The sequence below is a fragment of the Harmonia axyridis genome, chromosome 3 (genome assembly GCF_914767665.1).
Source record: "Harmonia axyridis chromosome 3, icHarAxyr1.1, whole genome shotgun sequence".
NCBI lineage: Eukaryota > Metazoa > Arthropoda > Insecta > Coleoptera > Coccinellidae > Harmonia > Harmonia axyridis.
Window position 1 is genome coordinate 32,812,430 of NC_059503.1, and position 26,159 is coordinate 32,838,588.

General features: G+C 35.4%; 1 protein-coding gene and 1 long non-coding RNA gene across 2 annotated transcripts; one reads left to right on the top strand and one right to left on the bottom strand.

Moving 5' to 3' along the window:
- Positions 1 to 17,018, bottom strand: LOC123676357. Its single transcript, XR_006746923.1, has 3 exons — positions 16,704 to 17,018; positions 13,838 to 14,016; positions 1 to 200 (listed from the first exon to the last, which is right to left on the bottom strand). It is a non-coding gene; the product is annotated as an uncharacterized LOC123676357 (long non-coding RNA).
- Positions 15,911 to 26,159, top strand: LOC123676356 (juvenile hormone esterase-like). The gene is made up of 11 exons (XM_045612220.1): positions 15,911 to 16,060; positions 16,263 to 16,400; positions 18,141 to 18,278; positions 18,335 to 18,479; positions 18,909 to 19,094; positions 21,066 to 21,262; positions 22,046 to 22,220; positions 23,912 to 24,081; positions 25,548 to 25,677; positions 25,736 to 25,853; positions 25,955 to 26,159. Exons 1-11 carry the CDS (start codon positions 15,986 to 15,988, stop codon positions 26,139 to 26,141), a joined length of 1,659 nt encoding a protein of 552 aa, XP_045468176.1. The 5' UTR covers positions 15,911 to 15,985; the 3' UTR covers positions 26,142 to 26,159.

The following is a 26,159-nucleotide window of genomic DNA, read 5'->3' on the forward strand; positions in this document are numbered from 1 at the left end:
AAATATTGAATAAAATCTCGAAAAAATGACAAAAAAAATAATGTTTGCAAGTTCTCACTTGAAAGTTTCCAGTTGTGCTTTTCGATGTTGAAGATGATGCTTCAGAAATAGGAACAGGCATGAAGAGTTGGAAGGATAGGGATCCAATTAAGTAGATGATGAAATCCTTTGAACAATGTCCATCATGTGGTCAGTATCATCTGCAAATAACGTAATATTGTTGTTAAATTTGAGATGTCGCGAATAAATATTATATTGAAAAGTTTCGCTCGTAGACCGATCCTTGAGGAACATAGGCTCTCAAAATTTAAGGATGTGAAACTGAGGTGTTCATTATTACTTGGAATTTTCTGTTTGTTAAATTAGAATACATTATTTTTATGATGTGGAATTGGAAATTTTTCATCATCTTTTTATATTCAAAATTTGTCATATGCCTTTTCAATATCCATAACTGTATTTTCAACTTTGTTGAAATTTCTCGATATTGCTGTAACTATAGAAGTAAGTTTCAATACAGTATTAATTTTTCTCTTGAAGCCAAACTGGAAATGATCGTTCAACAAGTTTTTGTCAGAAACTTTCCTATTCTGTCTGTAGTTCTTTTTTCGCAATTTTCACTTAGTGTAGGAAGTAAAAATATCGGCCGAAAGTCATTAGGTGCATCGCCTTCCTCTTTCCATGTTTTGATTTATTCATAATTATAATAAAAATTGACTTTATTCCCATAATACAAGATTATTACAAACATTTTTACGAAGAAACAAAACTTCAAAAACAAAAATCAGTGTGAGAAAAAGCGGAGAACAGTAATGCTCCTAAGTACGTCTCATGTGCAACTCAAACTTTTATTATGGCAGTTTCCCAAGAGGAATGCCAATATAGCAAAATAGCAGCAACAGAACCAGTATGTTCACTTAGGAAAATTCTGATTTCGACTACCAAGCAAGTATGCAGATTTTATTTTTATATCTATGGACGAAACACTATTTAAAACACGAAGGAGAAGGAAAGCAAAATCTTAAAAAGTAAAAGTGAGGAAAGTCAAAATTAATGCAACTAAATAGAAAACTAGAAAATATAAAAAAAATTAATGAATTTAATATATTGACTTCCAAATGCTATTGCTCCTTTCATTAACTAACTGATTTGACTTTTATTTGTTTATATTTGCTTTTATTGATGTATTATGTGTTTTTTTATTGATAATTGAGTTATGTATAGCCGACATTAATTTCCAATATTTATTAATTATATTATTCAGTAATATAATCGTGTTTCAATATTTTCTGGTTCCAATTTCCTTCGAGGTGTAGTAAACGAACGAATTCAATGAAGATGATTTTTCTTTTGGTCATTATTTGGCCTTTGGGTACGATATCGGTGTTAGATCGAAAAGCACTGTATACGAACTTATGTACCTAAATAGAAGTGTTTATGGTCTGTTTCGTCATGGTGTATTTAAACAGATGAAATGAAACTCTAATGGCTTCAGATGAAGATGTAAGAATAATTTTTTTAGATGAATGATGAAGAAAAAACTGTCAGCTGCTTTTCACATCAACTAGACGAATTAATTGATTGAATATATTATTTCAATCGGCTAAGTGTTACTTCAGTTCTTATATCTTACATACTACAGAAATGTTTAACAATTACAGTAATGAATAAAATAAACTATACTAACTTACAAAGAAACGGCAGCACCCAGGAGGAGCTATTTGAATTTTAATTTTTTTTGTTGCTAAAACAAGGAGTAAATTTGGAGAAAAAATCGTGAAGGTTTTTTCATGTGAACAAGAAAACTTTAAGACTGTGCAAAGGCAAAACTTTTTGAAGAACCGGATATTCGGTGTTTGGAACGCGTTACCTCCTGTTGTGGTTGAGTCATTGTCGGTGAACTCGTTCAAAAACAATTATGACAGTTGGCATTCAAGTGAAAGGAACCTTTTTCTGTAATTTGTTTTTTTCTTTTTCTATCCAGATAATCTGTATCATATTTCGCTCTTCAAGCACTTTTACCTTGTTCTCTTCCTTAAAAAAAAATTATATTTTTCTGTGAGTTTAAAGGCATTGTCTAAACTTTAATCTATGTTTAATAATAATAATAATAATTATTGTTACTTAATTATTGAAGTTTTTTATATTTTACAACAAACCAGCTGTTCAAGGAGATCCAAAGTCGATGTTTACTTGTTGTTAAAGTGCCTAGAGCACATGTACGTGGAATTTTTCGCAAGCTAAGTGAATTTGAAAGATGTCGAATTATTGGTCTACGGGAGGCAAGTTTGTAATTTAAGAAATCGCTAACCGTACGAACAGAAAAATAACTACTGTAATGAGATGTTGTCAAGCGTGGTTTAATAATGCCCAAAATCGAAGAAGAGTAGGCACCGGACGTCGAAGGGGCACAAATGAAGATCAAGATTGACGTCTAAGACTTATGGCCATTAGAGACCGATTTGCGACAACTCGATCTTTGGTTGATGAGTCTTTAGGATAACTAGTCCATCCTGTAACTATCCGAACGGTTTACCGCCGGTTTTTTATGTCGTCCGTCCATCGTGTAGGCGGTCTTCCTCTACTTCTTTTGTCTGCTCGTGGTCTCCACTCCAGCACTCGGACAGCGCAAGACAGAAGCGAGTGGGATAAAATGGGAGAGACCTATGTCCAACAATGGTTGTATGATGATGATGATGAAGGTCTTTTAGGCTGCAGCATTATCGACCCTATCTTGTGTTACCTCTGATGGTTGAGCATTGCCGGCAACGATTACAGTGGTGCAGAGAACGTCAACATTGGAATGTGGAATGGTATCAGGTCCTCTTTTCTGATGAATCTCTATTCTCCTTGGTTGCACATGATAGCCGAAGAAGGATTAGACGACGTCGGGGAGAAAGACGTGAACATCAGTTTGATGTTGAGCGTCATGTGCCACGGACAGTTGTTATGGTATGGGGTGCTATTGCACAAGCGGAAAGGTCACCTTTAGTCTTTATTCGAGGTAACATGACAGCGCTGCGTTACTTTCAAGAAATAGTGGAGCCATATGTTCTCCCTTACCTTGACCGGCTCGAGAATTTAATATTTCAGCAAGATAATGCCCGACCTCATGTTGCCAGAGTTAGTTTAAACTTTTTCGAAGCGACCCATGTGAATCTTTTGCCATGGCCGCCCAGATCCCCCAATCTTTGGCCCATAGAGCATGTTTGGGATATCATGGGTAGAAGGCTTGGAAATTTACCCCAGCCCCCAAAGACTTTGGCGGCTCTAAAACATGAAGTACAGGTAGCTTGAGACATTATCCCCCAAGAAGAAATAGACCATCTTATGTATCAATGCCGAGACATTCGGGTTCAAAAAGAAGACATCAACTGGGCACCCTTCAACTATACTCACTTCAAATGTTCAATGCAATAGAAAAATGGGAAATAAAACAGCTGCTATATTTATGGACATTCAAAAAGCTTTCGACAGTGTCTGGCACGCCGGTCTTATCTTCAAAATTTTCCATCTAAAGTGTCCCATTTATTTGATAAAAATTATAAATAATTTCCTTCTAGACAAAAAATTACAAGTCCGGGTCAAAGGTGAAACCTCAGAAAAATTCACAACAGCACAAGGACTACCACAAGGCTCACCACTCTCTACTCTACTTTACAATTTGTTCTGCAGTGACTTGTACAGACAATCTGATTTCAGAAACCAGGACATCGACAGTATACAGTATGTTCTCCAATTCGCTGATGACACAACTTTAATATCCCACCACAAAACACTGAAAGAGTGCATGAAAGGTCTACAGAAGTTGGCGGATATAACAGTGGCATGGATGAGACGTTGGAGAATACAACCTAACCCAAGGAAATCAAAACTCGTCATTTTCAACCATAAAATCAATGCCAACTCTCCTAATATAAAACTCGGTAGTGACACAATAACTCCAACAGATTCATGCAAATACCTGGGCATAAAGATTGATAACAAGTTGAACTTCAAAGCACACTTAAAACTTCAAAAGAAAAAAGCCATAACACGAGCTGGGCATTTTAGATCTCTTACATATAAAAACAAAGGAATCAGTAGTAAAACAGCTAGTACCATATATAAAATGATATGCAGACCTTTGTGGCGGCTCGTCATAAAGCTCCACATAGCAACTATATACACAGCATTCGGTAGCCTAGAGGTTAAGAGGTAGACTCACGCACCGAGATGCGACAAGGTCCCGGGTTCGAATCCCGGCGGCTCCCGATAATAATAAATTCCCCAAGCGTCTGTGACACGGCACACACAATTATACCAAAGTCACACTGATGAGTCCGGTGTGTGTGCCAGGGACGAAACGCATAAGTAGGCATATGTGAAATCCTACACCTTTATTGGACTATGAACATATAATCTTCTCAAATTCGACAAAAACAGCTCTGAATGCAATTGAGGTAGCGGAAAGAACTTGCTTACTTAAGATTACAAAAATGAGACATCCCAACAACCCACTGCACAATCCATCCAATCAGCTTTTATATCAGACAACGGGAATAGAACCAATACTGGAAAGAATGCAAAAACTAAGCAAAAAATTCATCAATAACCAAAATAATATCAACATAATGGAGCCATGGATACAACATTACACTAGAGCAACTACACCAAAGGGAAAGTTGCCAGCTTTGCCACTTTTCGAACACTTGGAATCACTAGGATGATGTTTATTTTTTTTTTTTTAACTTATAAATAATATGTAATATAAAAATGTATGCAACTGGCTGGAAGACTGTGGTCGATAGCCATTTGATTTGTCAATAAATTTAATTTCCCCCTCTCTCATTTACCAATCCATTTATGTCAAAGTGAAATTTAAGGACTTCGCTTGAACGTTCAGGAATATTCAATAACTGAAAATGGAAATTTCAACATTGATTATGAGTTCTTGAAATTGTCGGTGCAAAGTGTCTCAAACCTCTCTATACGTGGGAGGCTTGATACACTAAAAGAGAGGTTTGATACAATAAGAAATAAAAGGTACATGCCATAATAAGAAATTAATATTTTATTATCATAACACTACCTAATTCCTACATAATTCGCGAGTAAACATTTTTATTTTACTACTGACACTTGCACAGGCTGAATAACACTCCAATTTCTTATTAAGTATATCCAGCTTGCATCTACTGCGATTCATTTTTTTTGTTTTTGCATTTCTGTTTGAAACTTTTCTTTAGAGGTGAGATTTAGTGTATCAAAACTCCCTAGAAGACAAATTTAGAAAATATAGGACGTGAACATATTATGATATTCGATTGAAAATCTGTACTACTAGTGTATACGTTCTCAATGAAATGCGCATCAAGAATAAAATAATTAATTTTATTAGTTGTAGTTGATAAAGATATAAAGCCTTGCGTTTATTATGCAAATTCTTACATAGAACTCGTATGTAGAAAACACATTTTAAGCTTAAAAACTCTTGTTCATGACGCGATCGTTGTTAGATGTCAACACTATTTCCACACTTATAGGGGGGAGGTGAATTGGACGTGTATCAAACCTCCCCTTACCAACCTTCCCCAGTCTCCCTACTATATGTTTTATCAACAACAAAAAAATTAAAATTTAAATAGCTCTTTCTTAGTGTTGCAGTTTCTTCGTCAGTTAGTATAGTTCTATCAAACAGTTTCACAGATTTTCCTCTTTGGATATTTGGGATAACACTTCTGTTGAAATTTCAAAATAAATATGAAATGATCAGCCATTAAATTGTATTTTCGTACGTTACACTTTCATGTATCTGGATACCATATTCTCCGAAGAATATCCACTACACATAGTCGGAATAACGTTTTAATCCCGTCTAATTAAACAGCTTCCCAACGGATTCCAAGGGATACCGCCTCGCCCCCGTCCCGTTATCTGTTGATTAAAATAACTGTTACAAAAGCTATTAGACAAAAGAAATTTAATAAACATGAAAATTCATTGTACGAAATTCTTCGCGCAAATTGAATCGAACATCTCCGAAGGAGGCAAGAGATGCTGCAATTCCGCAATTTCCAGGCAGCGCTCCAGATCTACTCCATTGTTTCGATGAGGGGAAAGTTCAGGGATAACATCTGAAGAGGAATATTAACAAGCTGCTATTAACGATCAGTCAAGTGAGAGTTTCCTTAAAATTCGATAATACATCGTGAGTTTACTTAATGCTTAATGAAGTAATGAAGGTGCTGATGTCAGATACGAGGACGATTTTGAGAGATTGTTTTTGAAATGGATCGCGCTATCACTTCGTCATATTGTCTGTATTTCAGTGATTTTGAGCCCAGAACGGTCTCAAAGATTCAACTAACTAATGATGAATCCGTCCTCAAATTCGATCCTGCCGTCCTTCCATTCACATTAGAGATACACGGCTTGACTTCATATTCAAGTTACTTGACTTGGCTTGAGATGTAATCAAGTCAAGTATTTATTTATCAAGTACATTCTATCAAGCTACTTGATTTTTAGCAGTTTTATCATTAGTGTGCACATCCATAAAAAAAAGATGAAATAAAAAGCTTTTTGTACATAGGCGTACAACTTTCTTCCGACGTTTTTTCCAAAATTCGAGGCTTTATTGTGAAAAACGAAAAAACTTCTGAAGCGAACCACGAATCGATACAAATTTTAACGTCTTCATAAGACCGGAAGTGCTGGTCATCCAGGCTGTGCGCCATTGATCAAAACAAGTAACAGTCCGAGGGAGCAACGTCTGGAGAATACGACGGTTGAGGTAGGACTTCCCATTTCAATGTTTCCAAGTATGGAAAGATTTTCTGCGCTTGGTATCATTGTAATGAATGGATTTTTCGTATTCAGTCACAATACGATAAAGAAATCCTTTCCGTCTTTGCCTTAGAAGCAGTTGTTAACAAGCAAACAAACGCCGTTCAACATATCTGGGCTTCAACTCGTACATCACCCAATTTTCCTGTTTCTGAATCATTCCCATGACATTCAGGCGTTTTAAAATGGCTTGTAGCGTCACTCCAAATGGTTCTGCCAATTCTTGTTGCGTTTGACATGAGTCTTGACCAAGGAATGCTTCCAATTCTGTATCTCCGAAAACCTTCTTTTTCCACTGGTCTTCGACGTCAAAATCACCGTTCTTGAAGCATTAAAACCACTCTCGGTACGTTCTTTTACTAATAGCGAACTCACCATAGGTATTTGAGATCATTCAATGAGCCTGAGCCGCAGATTTCTTCATATTCAGCAGAAAATTAAAACATGAGCAAGATGCACATCTTGCTACTAAATAATTGATTTCAAGTATTTTATCATGAAAATTGAATTGAACTACAAAAATAAAGGATATAAGAAATTATTTTGACTTCTATATACTAAGGACAAAATGACCCACTAGTAATGGACATGATAACATATATAATATTCAAATACAAAGTTCGCAAATAAACGTTTTGGTTCTTTTCGAGACAGTAACAAACGATGTATGAGCCCAGTTAAAACACTGAATGCCACTGTTCACTAGGTTTGGAACGAAAAAAAACGTCACTGCAATTTAGAAAACTTAGGTGTTCATATTATTACGTAATAACAAGAATACATTCAATATAGAACGAATATTGTTATGACACTCTCCAGAAGCAATTTAGAAACCAAGTGAACAAAAAATTCAACCTAGCAAAACACATTTGTAGCTATTGCACCAGTTTAACAGACAGTAGGATGTCAATTTCTTCGCGGAACTGTCATCATCACAAGCAGGACCTGAATCAATACCTCCTAGAAAAGTCTAGGAGGTATTGCCTGAATCCCTGTAAAACCCCGAGCTCTACGGCGCCAATTTTGAAAAAATCTAACAATTAATTTTGTCCGCATATGTTGTTTTCTCAGCATTTTCCCACTACATTGTTTGTATCTTTTATGTCTACTTTGAACTCCCTATAATTTGGGAACCAGCGCTGAGAAGTATTTCTTATTGAGAGCATAAATATCTACAAAAAACAATAGGGGAGAATGGGGAGGGTTGATACATTTTTCACAAAGTTGTTAATAAAAAATTTGTGTTTAACATTTACCAATCCATTTATGTCAGAGTGAAATTTTAAGGACTTCGCTTAAACGTTTAGCAATATTCCATAACTGAAAATGGAAATTTCAACCTTGATTATGAGTTCTTGAAATTGTCGGTGCAAAGTGTCTCAAACTTCCCTATACATGGGAGGCCGGATACACTAAAAGGGAGGATTGATACAATAGGAAATAAAAGCTACAAGCAATAATAAGAAATTAATAGGTAATTTTCAAAATAACACTACCTAATTCCTACATAATTCTCAAGTTAACATTTTTATTTTACTTCTGACACTTGCACAGACTGAATAGCACTCAATTTTCTGATGAAGATGACGATCCAGCTTGCATCTACTACAATTCATTATTTTCGGCGTTCATCAGAAGATGGATTTTATACATTTTCGTCCTCAGGATCCAAACACACTTTTTATTGTTTTCGCATTTTTGTTTAAAACTTTTCTTTTTAGGTCAGATTTACTGTATCAAACCTCCCTAGAAGACAAATTTAGAAAAGATAGGACGTGAACATATAATGATATTCGATTGAAGATCTGTACAACTGGCGTAGATGTTCTCAATCAAATGCGCATCAAGAATAAAGTAATGAATTTCGTTAGTTTTAGTTGAGAAAGAGATGAAGCATTAAGTTTGTTATGAAAATGTTTAATAGAATATGTAGAAAACACATGTTTAGCTCAAAAACTCTTGTTTCCACTCTCATAGAGGCACTGCAAGCGATTACGTCTTCTTTGAAGAACCGAGGCGGGAAATTTGAACGTGTAACAAACCTCCCCTTGTATCAACCCTCCCCAGTGTCCCTTCTAATATTTTGAGTTTATAGAATTTATTCTCAACTCTTGTTTTGTAAATAATAATAACATTTGAAATTAACAGGTAATATACAGTTAAGTATAACATAAGGTTTATATGTAAAACGGTTACTAAGATATTTTGATACCCTCGCGCGATTAGCGGTTTGCAAGTCGTCTCCCTTTAGGAATAAACATCTACTTATACCCTCGATGCATAAATAACTATTATTCTCAATGAATTCAACATTACCCTCGTTCAAACAACGTTTCCATCATAACCACGATCCAAACTGTATTCATAACGTGAGTCGCCAACAGAAAAATTTCCAAGAACGATTAAACCTGAATTATGTCATGAACATTTTCGGAATAATGAGTATTCCCGCTTGGGGAGTCAGGCGAGGTACCGGACTCGAGTACGTGAGATTTTTTCATCGCGTACCGTGAATTTTGACGGTGGCGTTCGACCGCGTTATCAGTTTCACAACAAAGACAATGATACACGTATCCGATAAGACGTTTAAGGGCATTTTGACCAGTGAATTTATGATAAGCGGACTCATTTTCGATGTGCGGTAAGGACCAGTAAAGGCCTTGCGGTTTGCGAATTGGTTTTTAATTTGCTTTTGGTTCGATTGATTATTGGATCATTTCGACTAGATTAATCGTTTGGTATTCCATACATGAAAGAAATAAAGTGGAACGTAATGCGCTTTGTGAACTTGTCTTAAAAGTTCTTAGCAATTTTAATGTTCTTGTAAGATAGTGATTAGTTTATTGAAATGGTGTCATGAAATTTTTGGCGAATAATGAAGGTCGACAACTGTTTGAGTAATAGATCTTTGTTAAGTATCGTTCGAATTTTTTGTTCTGAATTTTTGTAACAAACAGCATTTAATTGATATTATGAATGTATAGAACTGATTGTAAAGTGTTATCCATTTTGTGGTTCATAAAGTAAACATGAATAAAGCACACTTTCATTTAGAATATCCTTATGTGTGTAATTCAACATCATTAAAAAGTCCTCCGCGTGATGTCTTACAGGACTCGATTCATCCTTGTGAGATAATTTTCAATAACTCGCCGGCACATTTTGGGCAATATCTCACCAATAACGAGACTTCCAGGGAATAAATAAAGCTAAAACGTGTGTGGCTTCTTGCTAGAACCAAATCTCTTCCAATTCCATATAATTCAATTCAGACCAAAAAACAATCGATAATACCTAACTGGCATATGTCCTCTTATGCCAATTGGGTGCTTGAATAACAGATCCAAATTTATCCATTCCTCGGCGCGCATAACATTTGGACCTCTCTTACGGCACGCTATGGCGTATTTTGCATCTTTTTCCTTCCTTTTTTCAGTTGACACTATAACATAAAGGTGCAAATATGCGCCAGAGTTTGACGTAAGAGAGGCCCAAATATTGTATCTTCTTCAGGACTCTCACTTACAGCATCAATATTTTGTATGGGTCTTAAGACATCAGTTATAGATCCAGCCAATTCAAATATTGTCAATTGTAGCCTCATAAAGACGATTATATCGACTATAATCTGCCCGTAAGGCTTGAAACATACTACAGAATTATTATTTTTGTGAGATTTCACAATTTTCACAGTTCGGCGGGTAGATAAACGATCCATATTTTTAAATGACTAACCTTCAACTAAGATAGCACTATACATAATCGAGTAAATGATAAGTGATAAAGAGCTCAAACAGAAAAAGAAAAATATTTTAAATTCTAAGGCTTCTTATGCTATTGAGGGATTCATGAATGGTGAAATTCAATTGGCTGATGTATTTCTAGAGATTGAGTTTCTTCATTTGATATTATGTATATTGTATTTAAGATTAAGTTATATTTTGACGTCCTCTAAGCCTACCATGTAGGTTATTATATTAATTATTAAGAGCGAATAATGTTAAACAACTACATAAACATAATGAAAATTCGGTGGAGAGGAGTAGAATGAAATTTTACAATATTCTCAAACCTCTCCATCCGATAGCAGTTTTTGAATTAATTTTTATTTTATTCTATTCTGAAAATAATACATCCAAAAGGCCATAAAGCCCAATGGACTAGTTTTCATTTTTTTGTTAAGGATTAATTCTAAAAATTTAAGTAAAATGAAACAAAAATCTGGAAGAATCATTGAAATATCTCTAGAAATGAAAAAGTTATAGGACTTTGAAGTTGCGCTTGGAAGGATAATTTCATAGTACGTGTAAGAGCCGTGACGTCACACACTAGACGACTGGTATTCGCAGAGTGCTTACGAATTCATTGGTGTACAATCACTTGTGCCGTTCGTGTCGTGTTTTGTTCGTTACACGATGGCTGAAATAACTTACTATATACATACATATAAATTACTTTTTTCTCTTTTTACTTTTTACTCCTCACATAAATATGTTTTGCCATTGATAGACTTCAACAACCACCTACCTACAAACTGTTTATGAAACGTTTTTCAAATGAATCATCGTTATAAGTTGAATCATGATGAAGCAAACTCAAAAGTAGATACTTACTTGAAAAGTTTAACTCCTTTTATTTCAGCACTGACATAAGATGGATTTGAAGAAAAAAACTCCATCACTGCGAATATATCTATTTTAGGCAAATTGTCACTTTGTCCTTTCACGAAGCCTTCTTCCATTATGGTGACATAAAAACAAAACTCGAGTTAAAACTACACTGTACAACTACAAACGGCGCGAGAGCCTTGGCGCGGCTAAGTATTTAAACGTAATTTATGGTGTAGTGATCACAGGCAAGTGCCGTGACGTCACAGACCAAAGACGTTCCGCGCTAAAAAACGTAAATTTAAATAATCTATTTCTCAGTCATTTATTTATGGATTTTCAAAATTTTTTCACTGATTTATCAGTTTTGCTCTATATTTTAATTCTATCTTGTCAAATATAGTATTATCAACATCACTAAACTAGTCCATTGGAGCTGTACATAATGGTACTATATTATAAAATAAATACATGATACCTACTCGTTTTACAATAATATAAAAAATAAGATTTATTTCCGAAGTTCATTGGAAAATTATGCTGAATATTGGTTTCCTCGTAAACGTCATGGGTCACCATTAACCTTTGTTTAGAAATAACTTATTCTCCACATACCATGTACGAATAAAGAACAAAAGTCAATAAAGGTAATTCCTAATCTCCCTGAAAATCTTGGAATCATCCACAAAAAGTAATTTTTGAGAACAAAAATATCCGAAATGTAATTGATGAACTGGAGAAATAACAGTGGTCCTGAATTAGAAACCTGTGGTACTCCCTATGTCGGAATAAAAGAATAGGTACGACCTGACTCCCTAACCGCCTTAACAATCTAATTTATCGCTAGCAAGATGATGTCCACTGAAATATATGATTTCAAATTCAACAGTTATTTTTAGGCGCTCTTTCCCCGAGTACAGCGTCACGGGGTCAGTAATTTTAAATTTTTGAAAGGAATCGAATCGTCTCAAACAATATAGTTTGACTCACTGATAACGAATCTTTGGTCTAATTCAGTCCTGTCAGTCCTTTAACAAGATAACTCTCGATCAGAAAAACTTATAGGCCTGAAATTTCAGAGTATCCGGGGTTGAGTTCGTTATTGGGCAAATCCGACTTAAGGTACGTTTTCTTCGGACAGTTTCCGTCGACCGCCACATTTCGACAACTTTATCTAACCAATCGCAATTTCAGCAATCCCATAGTTGGGCGGAGCTAGAAGATTGCTGGAATTGCGATTGGTTGAACAAAGTCGTCGAAACGCGGCGTTCGACGGAAATTGTCCGAGAAAAACGTATCTTTAGGTTCCGTAAATATGACCGTTCGAATTTTGTTTACTGGAAATATCCAACTACGAATTCGATGAAAATAAACTTCTGCAATTGAATGTAGAATAAAATATCAAACTTCTTTCAATACGGTAGAGCGGTGTGACTTCGCCAACGGAGGTGACTTTGCCGAACTGCCTAATATTTTAAGTTTCACTTTGTTTTCGTAAAGTTGACAACATCTTATAGAAATCACGAATCGAAACCTTTAACCACATTATATACCCACATGTAGCAACCGTCGCAGTCGTCTGGCGTACTTTGAATGGTGTGCTACGGTATGTTTTGTGAGCGGGTAATTTTTTAACGTAGGTATATATGCGAAATACTAAGAATTGTGGAGAAAATATGGCGAACGGTACATCGAAATATATTTAGCAGTTCCTTTTGCATTCATTAAACGTCGCGTTAAAAAAAATTGGTTGAGAGGATTTCGACATTTCGGGAAATTTTTCTGTTGTGGCCCTTTGGCGGGAGACATTGCCAAATACCAAATTTGTTTCACCTGTTTTATTTTGAGGCACAATTATGGGTCGTCGATACAAAAAGAAGTTGGATGCAAGGAAATATAGTAAATATACGGAAAAAACACTAATCCGAGCAATCAATGCAGTTCGAAATGAAAACATTTCGATACAGACAGCTTCCGAAGTTTACAACTTTCCCAGAAGAACTCTTTGGAATAAAATTAACAAAAGATATGGAGGCGTACCCGGAGGCATTAGTGCACTAACATATAACGCCAGCACTTCGTCAAATTGCCAAACAACGCATTTTTAAGGCATTGGCAAATTCGCACCGATTTACAGGTCACTTTGCCAAATTTTGAAAATGAAAAAAAAAAGAAGTGTGCACCTTTTCATCTGATTCTAACTACAGCAGTCGACAATAAAAATGTTCGAATTAAACATACTTTCCACAGGACTCATTCCACCAAAAAACCAAAAAGTTACACCAAGAAAACAATAAAAAGTGGTGCAAAGTCACACCGCTCTACGGTATTTCAAGTTAATGGCTTCACCAGAACCAGAGAAAATTCAAGAAGTATATCGACAAAAATAACATAATACTTACGAGAAAATAGATCCATCGATTTGAGATTTTATGTGTAGCTATCACAGTAACAAACTTCATACCATACTTCAATAACAGATACATTTCCAAACTTGATTAGGTCATTTTAAAAACAGGAGTACAACAATAAACTGCATTATTGGTATTCGATTCGGAATATTCTTGATTGATGAGTTGTACTGAAAAGAAATCTATTATTGTTATATGGAAAACAAGGCTTAATTACCATAGCTAAAATTATGGTATGCGCCGTTTTGTCCGATAACTAGTTGCCATTTTGAAGTTAATATGCCTCTCCCATAGAACCCCTCGACCCAATTGTCAAAAAATTGAGACATTCTTTTTTCATAAGCCTCTGTTGAAGCCAATTTTTCACCAGTAAAATTGTTCGCCATGGGCAGGAACAGATGGTAACCATTTGGTGTCAGGTCTAGACTATAAGGTGGATGCATAAGAACCTCCCGGAGCTTCTGGCGAGTCTCTATCGATGTGTGTGGCCTGGCGTTGTCCTGATGGAACACAATTCCTCTTCCATTGGCCAAAGCTGACCGCTTCTGGGCGATTACTTCCTTCAGACGATCCAATTGTTGACAGTACAGTTCCGAGTTAACAGTTGCGCTTTAGAGGAACAGCCTTCAGTAGATAATTCTATGCCAATCTTACCAAACACACAGTAAAACATTCCTCTCCGTCAATCATAGCATAACCCCCGTTTCCGCCAGCTCACCGCGTTTCGACTACAACCGTTTTTGCTTGACGTTGTCGTAAGTGATCCACTTTTCATCACCAGTGACCAACTGCTTCGAACATGGATCGATTTTGTTGAGATTCAGCAGCAGTTCGCAGATGGAAACTCTGTCCATGTTTTTTTTTGTTAACTCGTGTTGTATCCATACATCGAGCTTTTACTTGGGACCAGCCCTGAGCAAATGGTTTTGTATGCAAACTTTAGCACTTGGGAAATCGAGACAGTGCTTACATGATGGTCGAACTAGAGAATGTCGCGTGATTAGCTGTTACAGGACAATAAACACTCTCTATATTTTCATCCTGGCTTGCATTTTCGTCTTAATCGAAGAAAAATGTAAAATATAGCGTATATTTATCATTTATTCATAAAAAAAATCAATGCCATTCGCTGCTAGCTGCGGCCCAGCTAGAGGTTGGTTGACTAGCAGAAGCGCTCCATTCCTCTTGTGCTTGGCTAGCCCAGTCTGAGGTTGCAACAGGGGGAACAATCGCAGGTGAAGGAGTAACAGGAGGCTGTTCAGTTTTTTTGATAGTATCCATCTTTGACGCGCACTCAAACTTAACTGTGTCACTAATCACAAAACGGTCAGGAAAGTATTTGTAGTACGAAATCTCATATTCTTAACGTCATCTAGTCAAACGCGATCAGACTCATACAACGCGAGATACAGATAACTGAAGCCATGTATTGGATCTAATGGAATTCTCTTTACTACACCTAATATCTATTTCTGGGTGTTGTCATATTGAATTCAACAGATATATGATGTCAGAAAATCGTTACGGTATTTCTATAAATGAAGACCAACAAAAAAATGGAAAAATTTCAAATACTTCCTATCAGATAGTAAGGACATAATTTTCGAATTAACGACCCAAAAGGAATGCTGAAATGCCAATCATTATCGGAGAAGTCACTGTATATCTTAACCAAAGTAAAATAAATGTTTAAATTCCAAAAATGCATATATGTACCTATATATAACCACTAATGCCATTTCTTCATATGCGAATATTTTGCCTGTTAATTTCAGGCAAAAATATTTGCATAGAACTCACTTAAATAGGTTAGGTTAGGTTACTTCCTATCAGATAGTAAGGACATAATTTTCAAATTAACGACCCATAAGGAATGTTGAAATGCCAATCATTATCGGAGAAGTCACTGTATATCTTAACCAAAGTAAAATAAATATTTAAATTCCAAAAATGCATATATGTACCAACTATATATTACCACTAATGCCATTTCATCATATGCAAATATTTTTGCCTGTTTTCAAATTAGTTGCAGGCAAAAATATTTGCATAGAACTCCTTTAAATAGGTTAGTAATGATATATCTACATCTAAATACGCTTCAGTTGCATTTCATACTAAACCTTCAATGGAATCAATATGTTTTTTGTTTCCTTACTATTTTTTCTTTTAACTATCTTCAGTTATACCTCATCTACCAATGATGCGCATATCGTGAGTTGAATATTTTTTTCATTTTAACCATGACGAAATAACTAATGGACAACCCCTATTTTTTTTTCTGGCAAGCACTACCTCCAACTTGTCAATCATCATAAATCCAAAATTCATTACAATGAATTGGTTTAGTTTTTGAAGAATTTTAGTCAAGATTCATTTTATACTACTTAAGGGCATTCATCAACTAATTTTTCAGAATGATAATCCCATCGTGGAAACAAAAAATGGTTTGGTGCTTGGAGCCAAGTTTGCAGTTGAAAATACGACATTTTCCTATTATGGATTTCAAGGAATACCATTTGCTGAACCTCCAATTGGAAAAAGGAGGTTTTTGGTGAGTCGAATTGAACTATTGAATCTTTTAAATTTCAACATGCAAAAGTTGTTAAGGTTCACTTTTGAATTATACCTATATTCCAACAATAAACTTCCATATAAAAATTCGAATGTTGCAGGTTAATCCAAATCGAAAATAATACAGATCAATGGAAAGTGGAAATTCTATTTTTAAGTGCAAAATCCGCCTCTAGATCAATTTTTTGAGATATGCTTCATTTTATGATTTTAATTTATATTAATTACTATGTCCGATCCAAAAAACACATAGATTTAAGTATTTATCACAAAATTTACGTACGTTAGTTACTTATCACTTTCGGACCTCTTGGACCTCCGGATCTCCTCATCAATTACCTCTCTCCAACTTTTGCGTGGGTTATTTATCACTTGAAAATTGCTTTTTATATGACTTTTCAGCATGTAGTTTAGTAGGATCCAACAATAGTCAGACATCGAATTTCCATAGTGTTGAAATCCTGATGGAATCTTTTCATCTGCTCTTCAATAAGACTGTTGAGGTAGTGAACTTTTATGCTCATGTGACAACCGAAATTTTAAAATTTTAAAGCATAGTTTCCACTAATTTTAGGTAATTATCTTTTTCATGAAAAAAAAACTTTTACCACAAACTTGAAAAAATCAACATAAAGCGTTAGATTTGGGTAAGAACGGGTCTCACAAAACTTTGATCAACTTGTTGATTGTAGTTTGAAATCTTTGAAAGTATCAAAAATGAACTGAAATTGAACACAGAAATTATTCAATCGAGCAAATCACCACGATAAAAGTTTCATGAAACCCAAAATGAGTCTCCTTCATTGAGGAGGTGAATTATGGATGTTTAACAAGTTGCCTTATTTGGAGACCCTCAAGTACAAACTACATATTTTAGTTTTTACGTACTGGTCCAAAGAAATTTTCTCAAAACAATTTCCACCTCGATTAAATGCGTTCCCAAATTACAAAACTGCAACATGCAAAGGTGGAAGTAATATTTTTTCACTCGTAATCGAAGCTTTGTTGATAACGTTTTGTCTCCTTGAATCATGACATTTTTTTGAAAGCCAATTTCTCTTAATCCAGTGTTCATTTTCAGCTTTTCTGTCTCAGAGGCTTAAAAAATAAGGATTGCAGATAAAGTTGCACAAGTTAGACTTGAATGTTTGAGATTGACTTGAGTTTGACTTGAAATCAAGTCAAACTTAAGTCAATCTCTCTGACAAATAATTCAAGTCAAACACCACACTTAAAAAAACGAAACAATCCAAGCATATCCTTCTAAATATGATATATAACTGATTTGCTGAGTAGCAGAGTACAGGTTCAGATATTCAAACTTCAAACTGTTTGAAAGAGTTTGATTTTCAAGTCAAGTTTGTGAGTAAAATCAAACTACATAGTTTGACTTGAATGCATCTCTAATTGCAGAAGAACACACGATAATCTGAATAATTCTTAAAACCTACCAACTTGAAATGTTCAGAATGAGTGATCTCGAATTTTGCGTTTAAGTTTCCAAAATCAAACTAGGGGTTCCGTAATTTTTTTTTCTTGATAATTTTGAAACTTTCCAATTCTGTCGAGAGTTATGTACTATCATCCACATTCATTTCATAGTTAGGATGGACTGCATCAGTCGACTATGCGGACCTGCTCAAAAGGTCATTTTTCGGGGTATAGGATTAGCTTTTATAAATGATTGTAAACAGATATTAACCGAATTGTCTGATTGCAGCCCCCAGAATCGAAAAAAAATTGGACAGGAACTCTGAACGCAACAAGAGACATTCCATCATGTATGCAGGTTGCCAAACCTGATTCAACCATGAAATTATCCGAAGATTGTTTAGTTTTAAACGTTTACTCTCCTGATGTGAGTGTTATTTTTTCTATAACTATACACATCTTGCTAATACTTTTTTTTCTTAGCTAAAAGGGTTATACCCAGTTATGTTTTATATCTATGGTGGAGCCTTTATTTTCGGCACAGCATCCAAGCGGATATATGGTCCAGAACACTTGATACAGGAGAATGTAGTCATCGTGGTCACAAACTATCGTCTTGGCATATTTGGTGAGCGAAAAATTTAAAACTCTTTTATGTGTTTCACCTCTATTGTTTTGGAAAGCAATGGAAGCAATCGGAATCTACAAACATTCGAATAAAACCCCCCAGAAAGAAATAAATACTAATACCTACCTTTGGTAGAAAAAACATAAATATCCCATCCAAACATAATCACAATTCAGTTCGGTAAAATCTATCGTCTAGTTAAACCTACTTCCTAGAAACCTCTGAAGATGCCTGCCGCATTTGTTGTTGAACAAACTGGCCATGAACACCTTCAGTATTAGAATTATTGATGTGTTCGTTTATGAAAGAATTTTATCATTACTCACATGAATAACTTAGTTATATGGTTTAAACAGATTAAATTAATTGCGGATTTACAGTATGTTTAGATATTCTAGTTGAAATATAGCGATCTGCTACTCTTCCTAGGTTTCCTCAGCACACAAGATGATGTGGTTCCCGGAAACAATGGACTTAGAGACCAGATTATGGCTTTAGAATGGGTCAAGGAAAATATCAGAGCTTTTGGTGGAGATCCAAACCGTGTTACAATTTTTGGAGAAAGTGCAGGATCAGCCTCTGTCTCCCTTCTCCTTCAAGCTAAGCCTGCGGAAGGTAAGCTGTTCATTCTTACATAGGCGTACTATTCTACTATTCTACCGATTTTTTTCCGAAATTCAAGCATTTATTGTAAAAGAATGGTTATACATTTATGATTCAAAGTATTGTCCATCGCTGGCCACTACTTTCTCCCATCTTTCAGGCAGTGTACAAATACCGCGTTGAAAAAACTGGTCATCTTTTGAAGCGATCCACGAATCTATCCAATTTTTTACTTCTACATAAGACCAGAAGCGCTGGTATCCAGGCCGTGTGCCATTGATCTAAACAAGTCCGAGGGCGCAACGTCTGGAGAATACGGCGGGTGGGGTAGGACTTCCCATTTCATCGATTCAAAGTATGTCTTGATCACTTACGCAACAGGGGGTCGAGCATTATCATGCTGTAAAATCACTTTATCATATCTCTCGTTGTATTGTGGCCATTTGTCTTTCAATGCTCAGCTCGAACGCATTAATTAAGTTCGATAACGATCGCCTGTGATTGTTTCAGTCGGTTTTAACAACTCATAATACACTACGCCAAGCTGGTCCCACCAAATACTGAGCATTACCTTGGAACCGTGTATTTTCGGCTTGACCGTCGAAGTGGAAGCATAACCGGGATATCTCCATAATTTTCTGCGCTTGGGATTATCGTTATGAACCCATTTTTCGTCTCCAGTCACAATGCGATGCATAAATATTATTCGTCTTTGCCTTGCAAGCAGCTGATCACAAGAAAACAAACGCCGTTCAATATATCTCGGCTTCAACTCGTACGGCACCCAATTTCCTTGTTTCTGAATCATTCTCTTGACTTTCAGGAGTTCTGAAATGGCTTGTTGAATCACTGCCACTCGGCATGTTCTTTCACTAATAGCGGTCTGACCATAGGTATTTGAGAGCATTCGATGAGCCTCAGCTACAGATATTGAAGCAGAAAATTAAATCCTCCTGCAAATGACGAGAATTTGGCTCGTAAGCTGACCTGTTGATCAAGAATAAATTTATGATGCAGACACAAATCGACTAGTATTTCTATAGCCTTATGTTCACAAATATCTAAGCTCATTGTATGACCTCAACAATCGTTTTATTTCAACTACCACTTAATTTTTAATCTTATTTTAGAATGCTCTACCAGTTTGGCCGACTTATAGGTACACATGAACATGAACCACAAGTTAACTTATATAGTCCTGATTTCTTGTTCTCACTAACTGTTTCTTTATTATTTTTTATTGATTCGCCTAGAGATGAACTTTTATATGAAACATTGAGATTTAAATTTTTATTCAAATTCCTAGTTATCAATTCAGATTTTCGTCCTATACACGGTAAGCAAATGAAGTTTTCATTTTTCATTCTAATTTGTGGGTGAACTAAAGACATGAATTGTTTTTTTTTTAGTTAATACTTTGTCGATTATTCATGGATTGTATTGATTATATACTGCAATTTGTTTAATTGTATTTAACTCTGTCTCAATGATGCAATAATATACTGGTGGTGCCATTTGAAATAAGAAAGTAGTAGCCTGTTTCCTGTTTCCGGTATAACCGGAAGCTGTAGAGAACATTGCCTCAAAACCCACTAAGTAAATTTAAATTGTCGTATCTGAAAATCTGTACATAAGATCGAATTCAGATTTTGGGGATATACTAACTACTAATAGCAGAAAATAGTGCCGTTTACCTTAACACATCTACAGATTTTCAGATATGACATTTTAAGTTATATGGGGTGAACCCCCTCCGTCCCTTTGAGGTGCAAATGGATGCGGTAAACGACACTATTTTCTGCTATTGGTTGTTAGTATATATACTCAAAATCTGAATTCGTTCCTATATACAGATTTTCGGTCAGCACCCTTACCGTTTTTACCTATTTTCACACCGGTTAAAGTTTTACTATATTAGCGGAAAAATAATTTCGATTTTGATTTGATACCTTAGTTATTGATGTTATCATCTAAATGTTTCAGGGCTATTTCATGGTGCCATCATGGAAAGTGGAGTTAGCTTGTCTTTGTTCGCCAGGACCAGAGATCCCTTGGATATTGCATTCTCCACTGCGGAAGGGTTAAATATAATTGCACTGACTTCCAAAGAATTGGTGGAAAAATTGAGAGCAGTAGATGCTAATGACCTTCAGAAAGCTTCAACCCAGAGCATGTTTGTGGTAATTTCAGTTATATTAACGTTAAACAATTAGGTACTATAAATTGGCCAATGAAACACAAAGTATATTACATGCATTTTATTTATTTCTATTTCAAAAATTATAAACATGTTCAACGATTTGTCATCAAAATTCTTTCTAAGAGCAGCAATTGCCTTGAATTTTGAATTATATTCACTAGAAGGTGGTGATAATTTGGAAAGAGGAAAAAGTCGACAAGAACCATATCAGAGAAAAAGGGTGGTTGTTTAATGAGTTTTTGTATAGAAATTTGTTATAACATACTTTTTTTTCAAATGATCAACTCTCGATGATGATGATGATTACCTACTGAAGAATTGAAAGAATAACGATTTTTCTCTTTTTCTGGAAAAACCAAAATCAGAATTCAGTGTGTCAGACCATTTTATTTGATTCTCTCAACTTAATTTTTGTCGATTTTCTAAAATGCATACAGTTGATGGATTTTTCAAATGATCAACTATCGTAGAGTACCTACTGAAGAATTAAAAAATAACGACTTTTCTCATTTCCCTAAAAAACCATAATCAGAATTTAGTATGTCAGACCATTTCATATATTCACTAAATTTTATTTTTGTCGATTTTCTAAAATTCTTGTAGTTGATGGATTTTTCAAATGGTCAACTCTCGGTAAGTACTTAGAAGAATTGGGAGATTATTTCAATAATCTGCCTGAAAAACCTGCCTTCAAGTTCTTGCAGTGCTTATTGTATGATCTTTTCGATGTGTATTATTCATAGAAATTTTAACCTTTTCACAGGCAGCCGTACTGGAAAACCCTCTTGGTGGATTGTTCTTTTCTCCATGTTTAGAGCATCATCATAAAGGTGCAGTCTTATCTGAATATAATCATGAGAAGTTGATGAAGGGTGGTTTCGCCAAAGTTCCTGTTATCGTTGGTTTCAATTCAGCAGAAGGAAATCCTTTTGCAATAGGTGATAAATAGTTTTTTATCGAAAATCAGACATTTCAGCTGAGAGACTCATTAAGTTAAGCATTCAATTCAAGAAAGTATAAAACGAGACAAACATATCGAGTATCCCAAATTCATTGTCTAGTTAGGGATCTCAGAATCCCCTTGAGCTATAAAAAATGAATTACACTAGGAACGATTGAGTACACTAATGAATCCTTCTGAAAAAGTGCCTTTAAAATGTTCTGTTCAATGTTTATAGCACCAGTAATAAAGAAGTCGTGAACATTTTTCAATAAAAATTTTGAGTATATTCCGACTTGGACACTACTCTTTGAGGTTTATTATTTCTAACAAAGTTTTGGAATCATTGAAGGAAAAATCTAGGAAAATACAGGGTGTCCTAAGTCCCAAGGTCGATGCTCACTGAGAACATCTCGAGAACTATATGACTCAGAGATCCCCCGATCTGTTCTTCGAAATAATAAGATATCAGAAATCAGATCGTACATTTCTTGCTCGTTCACGAGTTACAGTGCCAACTCTCCTCTATATCTCTAGAACGGCGATCAACTTCTATGATCTGTTTTATGAGCACCATATAGTCCATATAAACCATAAAAATTACTGAAAACGTTTTAGAATGGTTCGAATATCTCGAACAAAAATCAAGAAATACCTAGGGAAACATTTTTTCTTTAATAATAATAATCGGTTTATTGTCAAAAAATTAATAAATAAATGCAATTAGTCCCAATCTCAAATATCTCAATAAAAAACAAAACAACTGTAGAAAAAAATGGTAAATATACAATTTCACAAATATTGAAAACTTTACAGCTTATAAATTTGTGCTAAATATATGTATACTGAAAAAAAAACATTTAACATTTGAAACAGTCATTTTTCAGAAACGCCCTATAACAACATATATGAGCAAGATATTTACGATCTGATTTCTGATATATTTTCATTTCGAAAAAAGAAATCGGGGGTCCTTGAAATTTTTTCTTTGTGAAACTGAGCGACTAATGAAGTTGAGCTTCATTCTCATCAGTTCAGGATGGCGAGTACAAAAGAAGAAATACCTACATTTGATTCCTTGAACAATAACAATACCAAAGTAAATTATAAGCCAAAAATAATCTTCGAAAGTCGTCTTAGTCGAGTTTCGTCTCCGCAATCATCATTTGTGCACATAAGACTTTGTTTTATGCATATAAAAATTCTAAGGCTCATTAATTATAGGTAAATGTCCATCCTCTGTTTCGTACAAATGCTTATTCATGAAAATATATTTTTTCGGCAACCGTCCGGGAAGTGCTCACTTCCCGGACGCTTCTCCTCTGAGAAAGTAGCATTTCCCGGCCTAGTCCGGAAAGTACGTACTTCCCGGACTAGGCCGGAAAAGAATCATAGAATCCATAGCAACCTAGATAACGGCTGACAGTTCATATGAAATGAGTTGTCAAAAATTTGCATGTTTTTTGATCGCAATCGCAATAAAATATGGAAAGCAGCAGCGATAGTGTTATTTTACATGGTTGCCGAAAAAATATTGTACGCAACACGCCCGAAACTCACAGACTTCCAGGACTCGCTTACGCTCGTCCTGGAATTTTGTCTATTCGTCCAAAAAAAACATATTTTCCGGACTTGTTACGTAAATTACTATTTCCATATATTCTAATTTTTTTCCGTTATATTTTTCAGCTCTTAAAAATCACCCCTTATTGGGACTGAGGTACGACCTCGATAACGCTCTACTTATACCACCAAGTATGAATGTCAAGAATTCTCACAAAACGGAAGTTGGTTCTGAAATAAAGAAATATTACTTCGGCAAAAGAACTATTACGTCTAGCGCACTCCACATTAGCAAAGTAAGTGTTACTCAGGATGAACTTGAAAAAATAACCTCTTCATTCTTCGGAAGCATTCACTGTTCTCATTTGTTTATATAGGTTCCCTTATTCTTAAGACCTTTGAAGTTTATATTGAAATCGTAAATATGATACAGATAGTGGAATGGTATCCATCTTGCTCTTATTAGTATAGTATGAAGAATACTTTATGCAAGGATTTTTTAGTTCAGTAGAACAAAAACTATCATTAAAGGTAGATGATGTTTTTTTTTCAATTTTCGTACATAGGCGTACAACTTTCTTCCGCCGTTTTTTTCCGAAATTCGAGGCTTTATCGTAAAGAACTGATTATACATTTATGATTCAAAGTATTGTCCATCGCTGGCTACTACTTTCTCCCAACTTTTGGGTAGCACACGAATTCCGTGTTGAAAAAACTGATCATCTTTTGAAGCGATCCACGAATCGATCCAATTTTTTACTTCTTCATAAGACCGGGATTGATAGTCTGAGGGAACACCGTCCGGAGAATACGACGAGTGAGGTAGGACTTCCCATTTCAACGTTTCCAAGAATATCTTGACCACTTTCGCAACATTGTCTTTCAATACTCGGCCCAAACGCATTAATTGCGTTCGATCGCCTGTGATTGTTTCAGTCGGTTTTAATAACTCATAATACACTACGCCGAGCTGTTCCCACCAAATACTGAGCATGACCTTGGAACCGTGAATACTCGGTTTGGCCGTCGACGTGGAAGCATGGCTGGGATATCTTGATGATTTTCTGCGTTTGGTATTATCGTAATGAACCCATGTCTCCAGTCAAAATGCAATGAATAAATCCCTTCCATCTTTGCCTTTCAAGCAGCTGTTCACAAGCAAAAAAACGCCCTTCAACATCTCTCGGCTTCAACTCGTACGGCACCCAATTTCCTAGTTTCCGAATCATTTCCGTGACTTTCAGGCGTTTTGAAATGGCTTGTTGCGTCACTTCCAATGATCCTGCCAATTCTTGTTGCATTTGACACGAGTCTTGATCAAGTAATGTCTTCAATTCTGCATCTTCAGAAACTTTCTCTCTTCCATCGCCATGCTGATGGTCTTCGACGTCAACATTAGCGTTCTTGAAGCGTTGAAACCACTATCCGTTCGTTCTTTCATCAGTAGCGGCCTCACCATAAGAGCATTCGATGAGCCTCAGCTGCAGATTTATTCACACCAAAGCAGAAAATTAAAACCTCCCGCAAATGACGAGAATTTAGCTCGTAAGCTGACATGTTTAATCGAGGATAACTTCATGATGCAGACACATATTTCGATGGCGTTATGTGTACAAATACCTAAGCTTATTATATGACATCTTCGATCTATTTATTTTGACTACCATCACCTACTGCTACAGCCATCTATTGCGAAACGGCGGAAGCAAAGTTGTACACCTAATATTTATTTATATTCAAATGTTTTTTATTTTTTTTGTAGTATATCACAGATGATCAGTTCCTTAGACCAACCATAGAATTTGTTCGCTTAATCTCGGCAGTAACACCAACCTATTTGTATGAATTTTCATATGTAGGAAGTGCATCTATCGGAACAAGAGAACTCCCTGGTAATTGTAAAATAAGTTTTCATACTCTATTTTTCTTACAAATGTTACATTCATGCAGGTGTTGGACATGCCGAGGATGTGAAGTATCTATGGAACGATGGAAAACCTCTCGATAAAAAAGACCAGATAACAAGTAATAAGTTGGTCAAACTGTGGACAAATTTCGCAAAATATAGGTATTAGTTGTTTTCTCTATATCCAAGGATGATTGATAAACACATGGGATGACAATTTTCCAATTGACACTATGGACAGTATAATTTGCTCTTTGTTTCAGAAACCCCACACCTTCCAGAGAACTTATTTTGAAAGAAGTAATTTGGCAACCATCAAATTCATTAAATTTTTCTTATTTACAAATAGATAAGACTCTTTCAATGAAATACAATCCTAGAATTAATGATGTCAACTTCTGGTATTCGATTTTTGACAAATATGGCAACCCACCCTATGACACCTATTGATTAAATTTGTGTTACCTA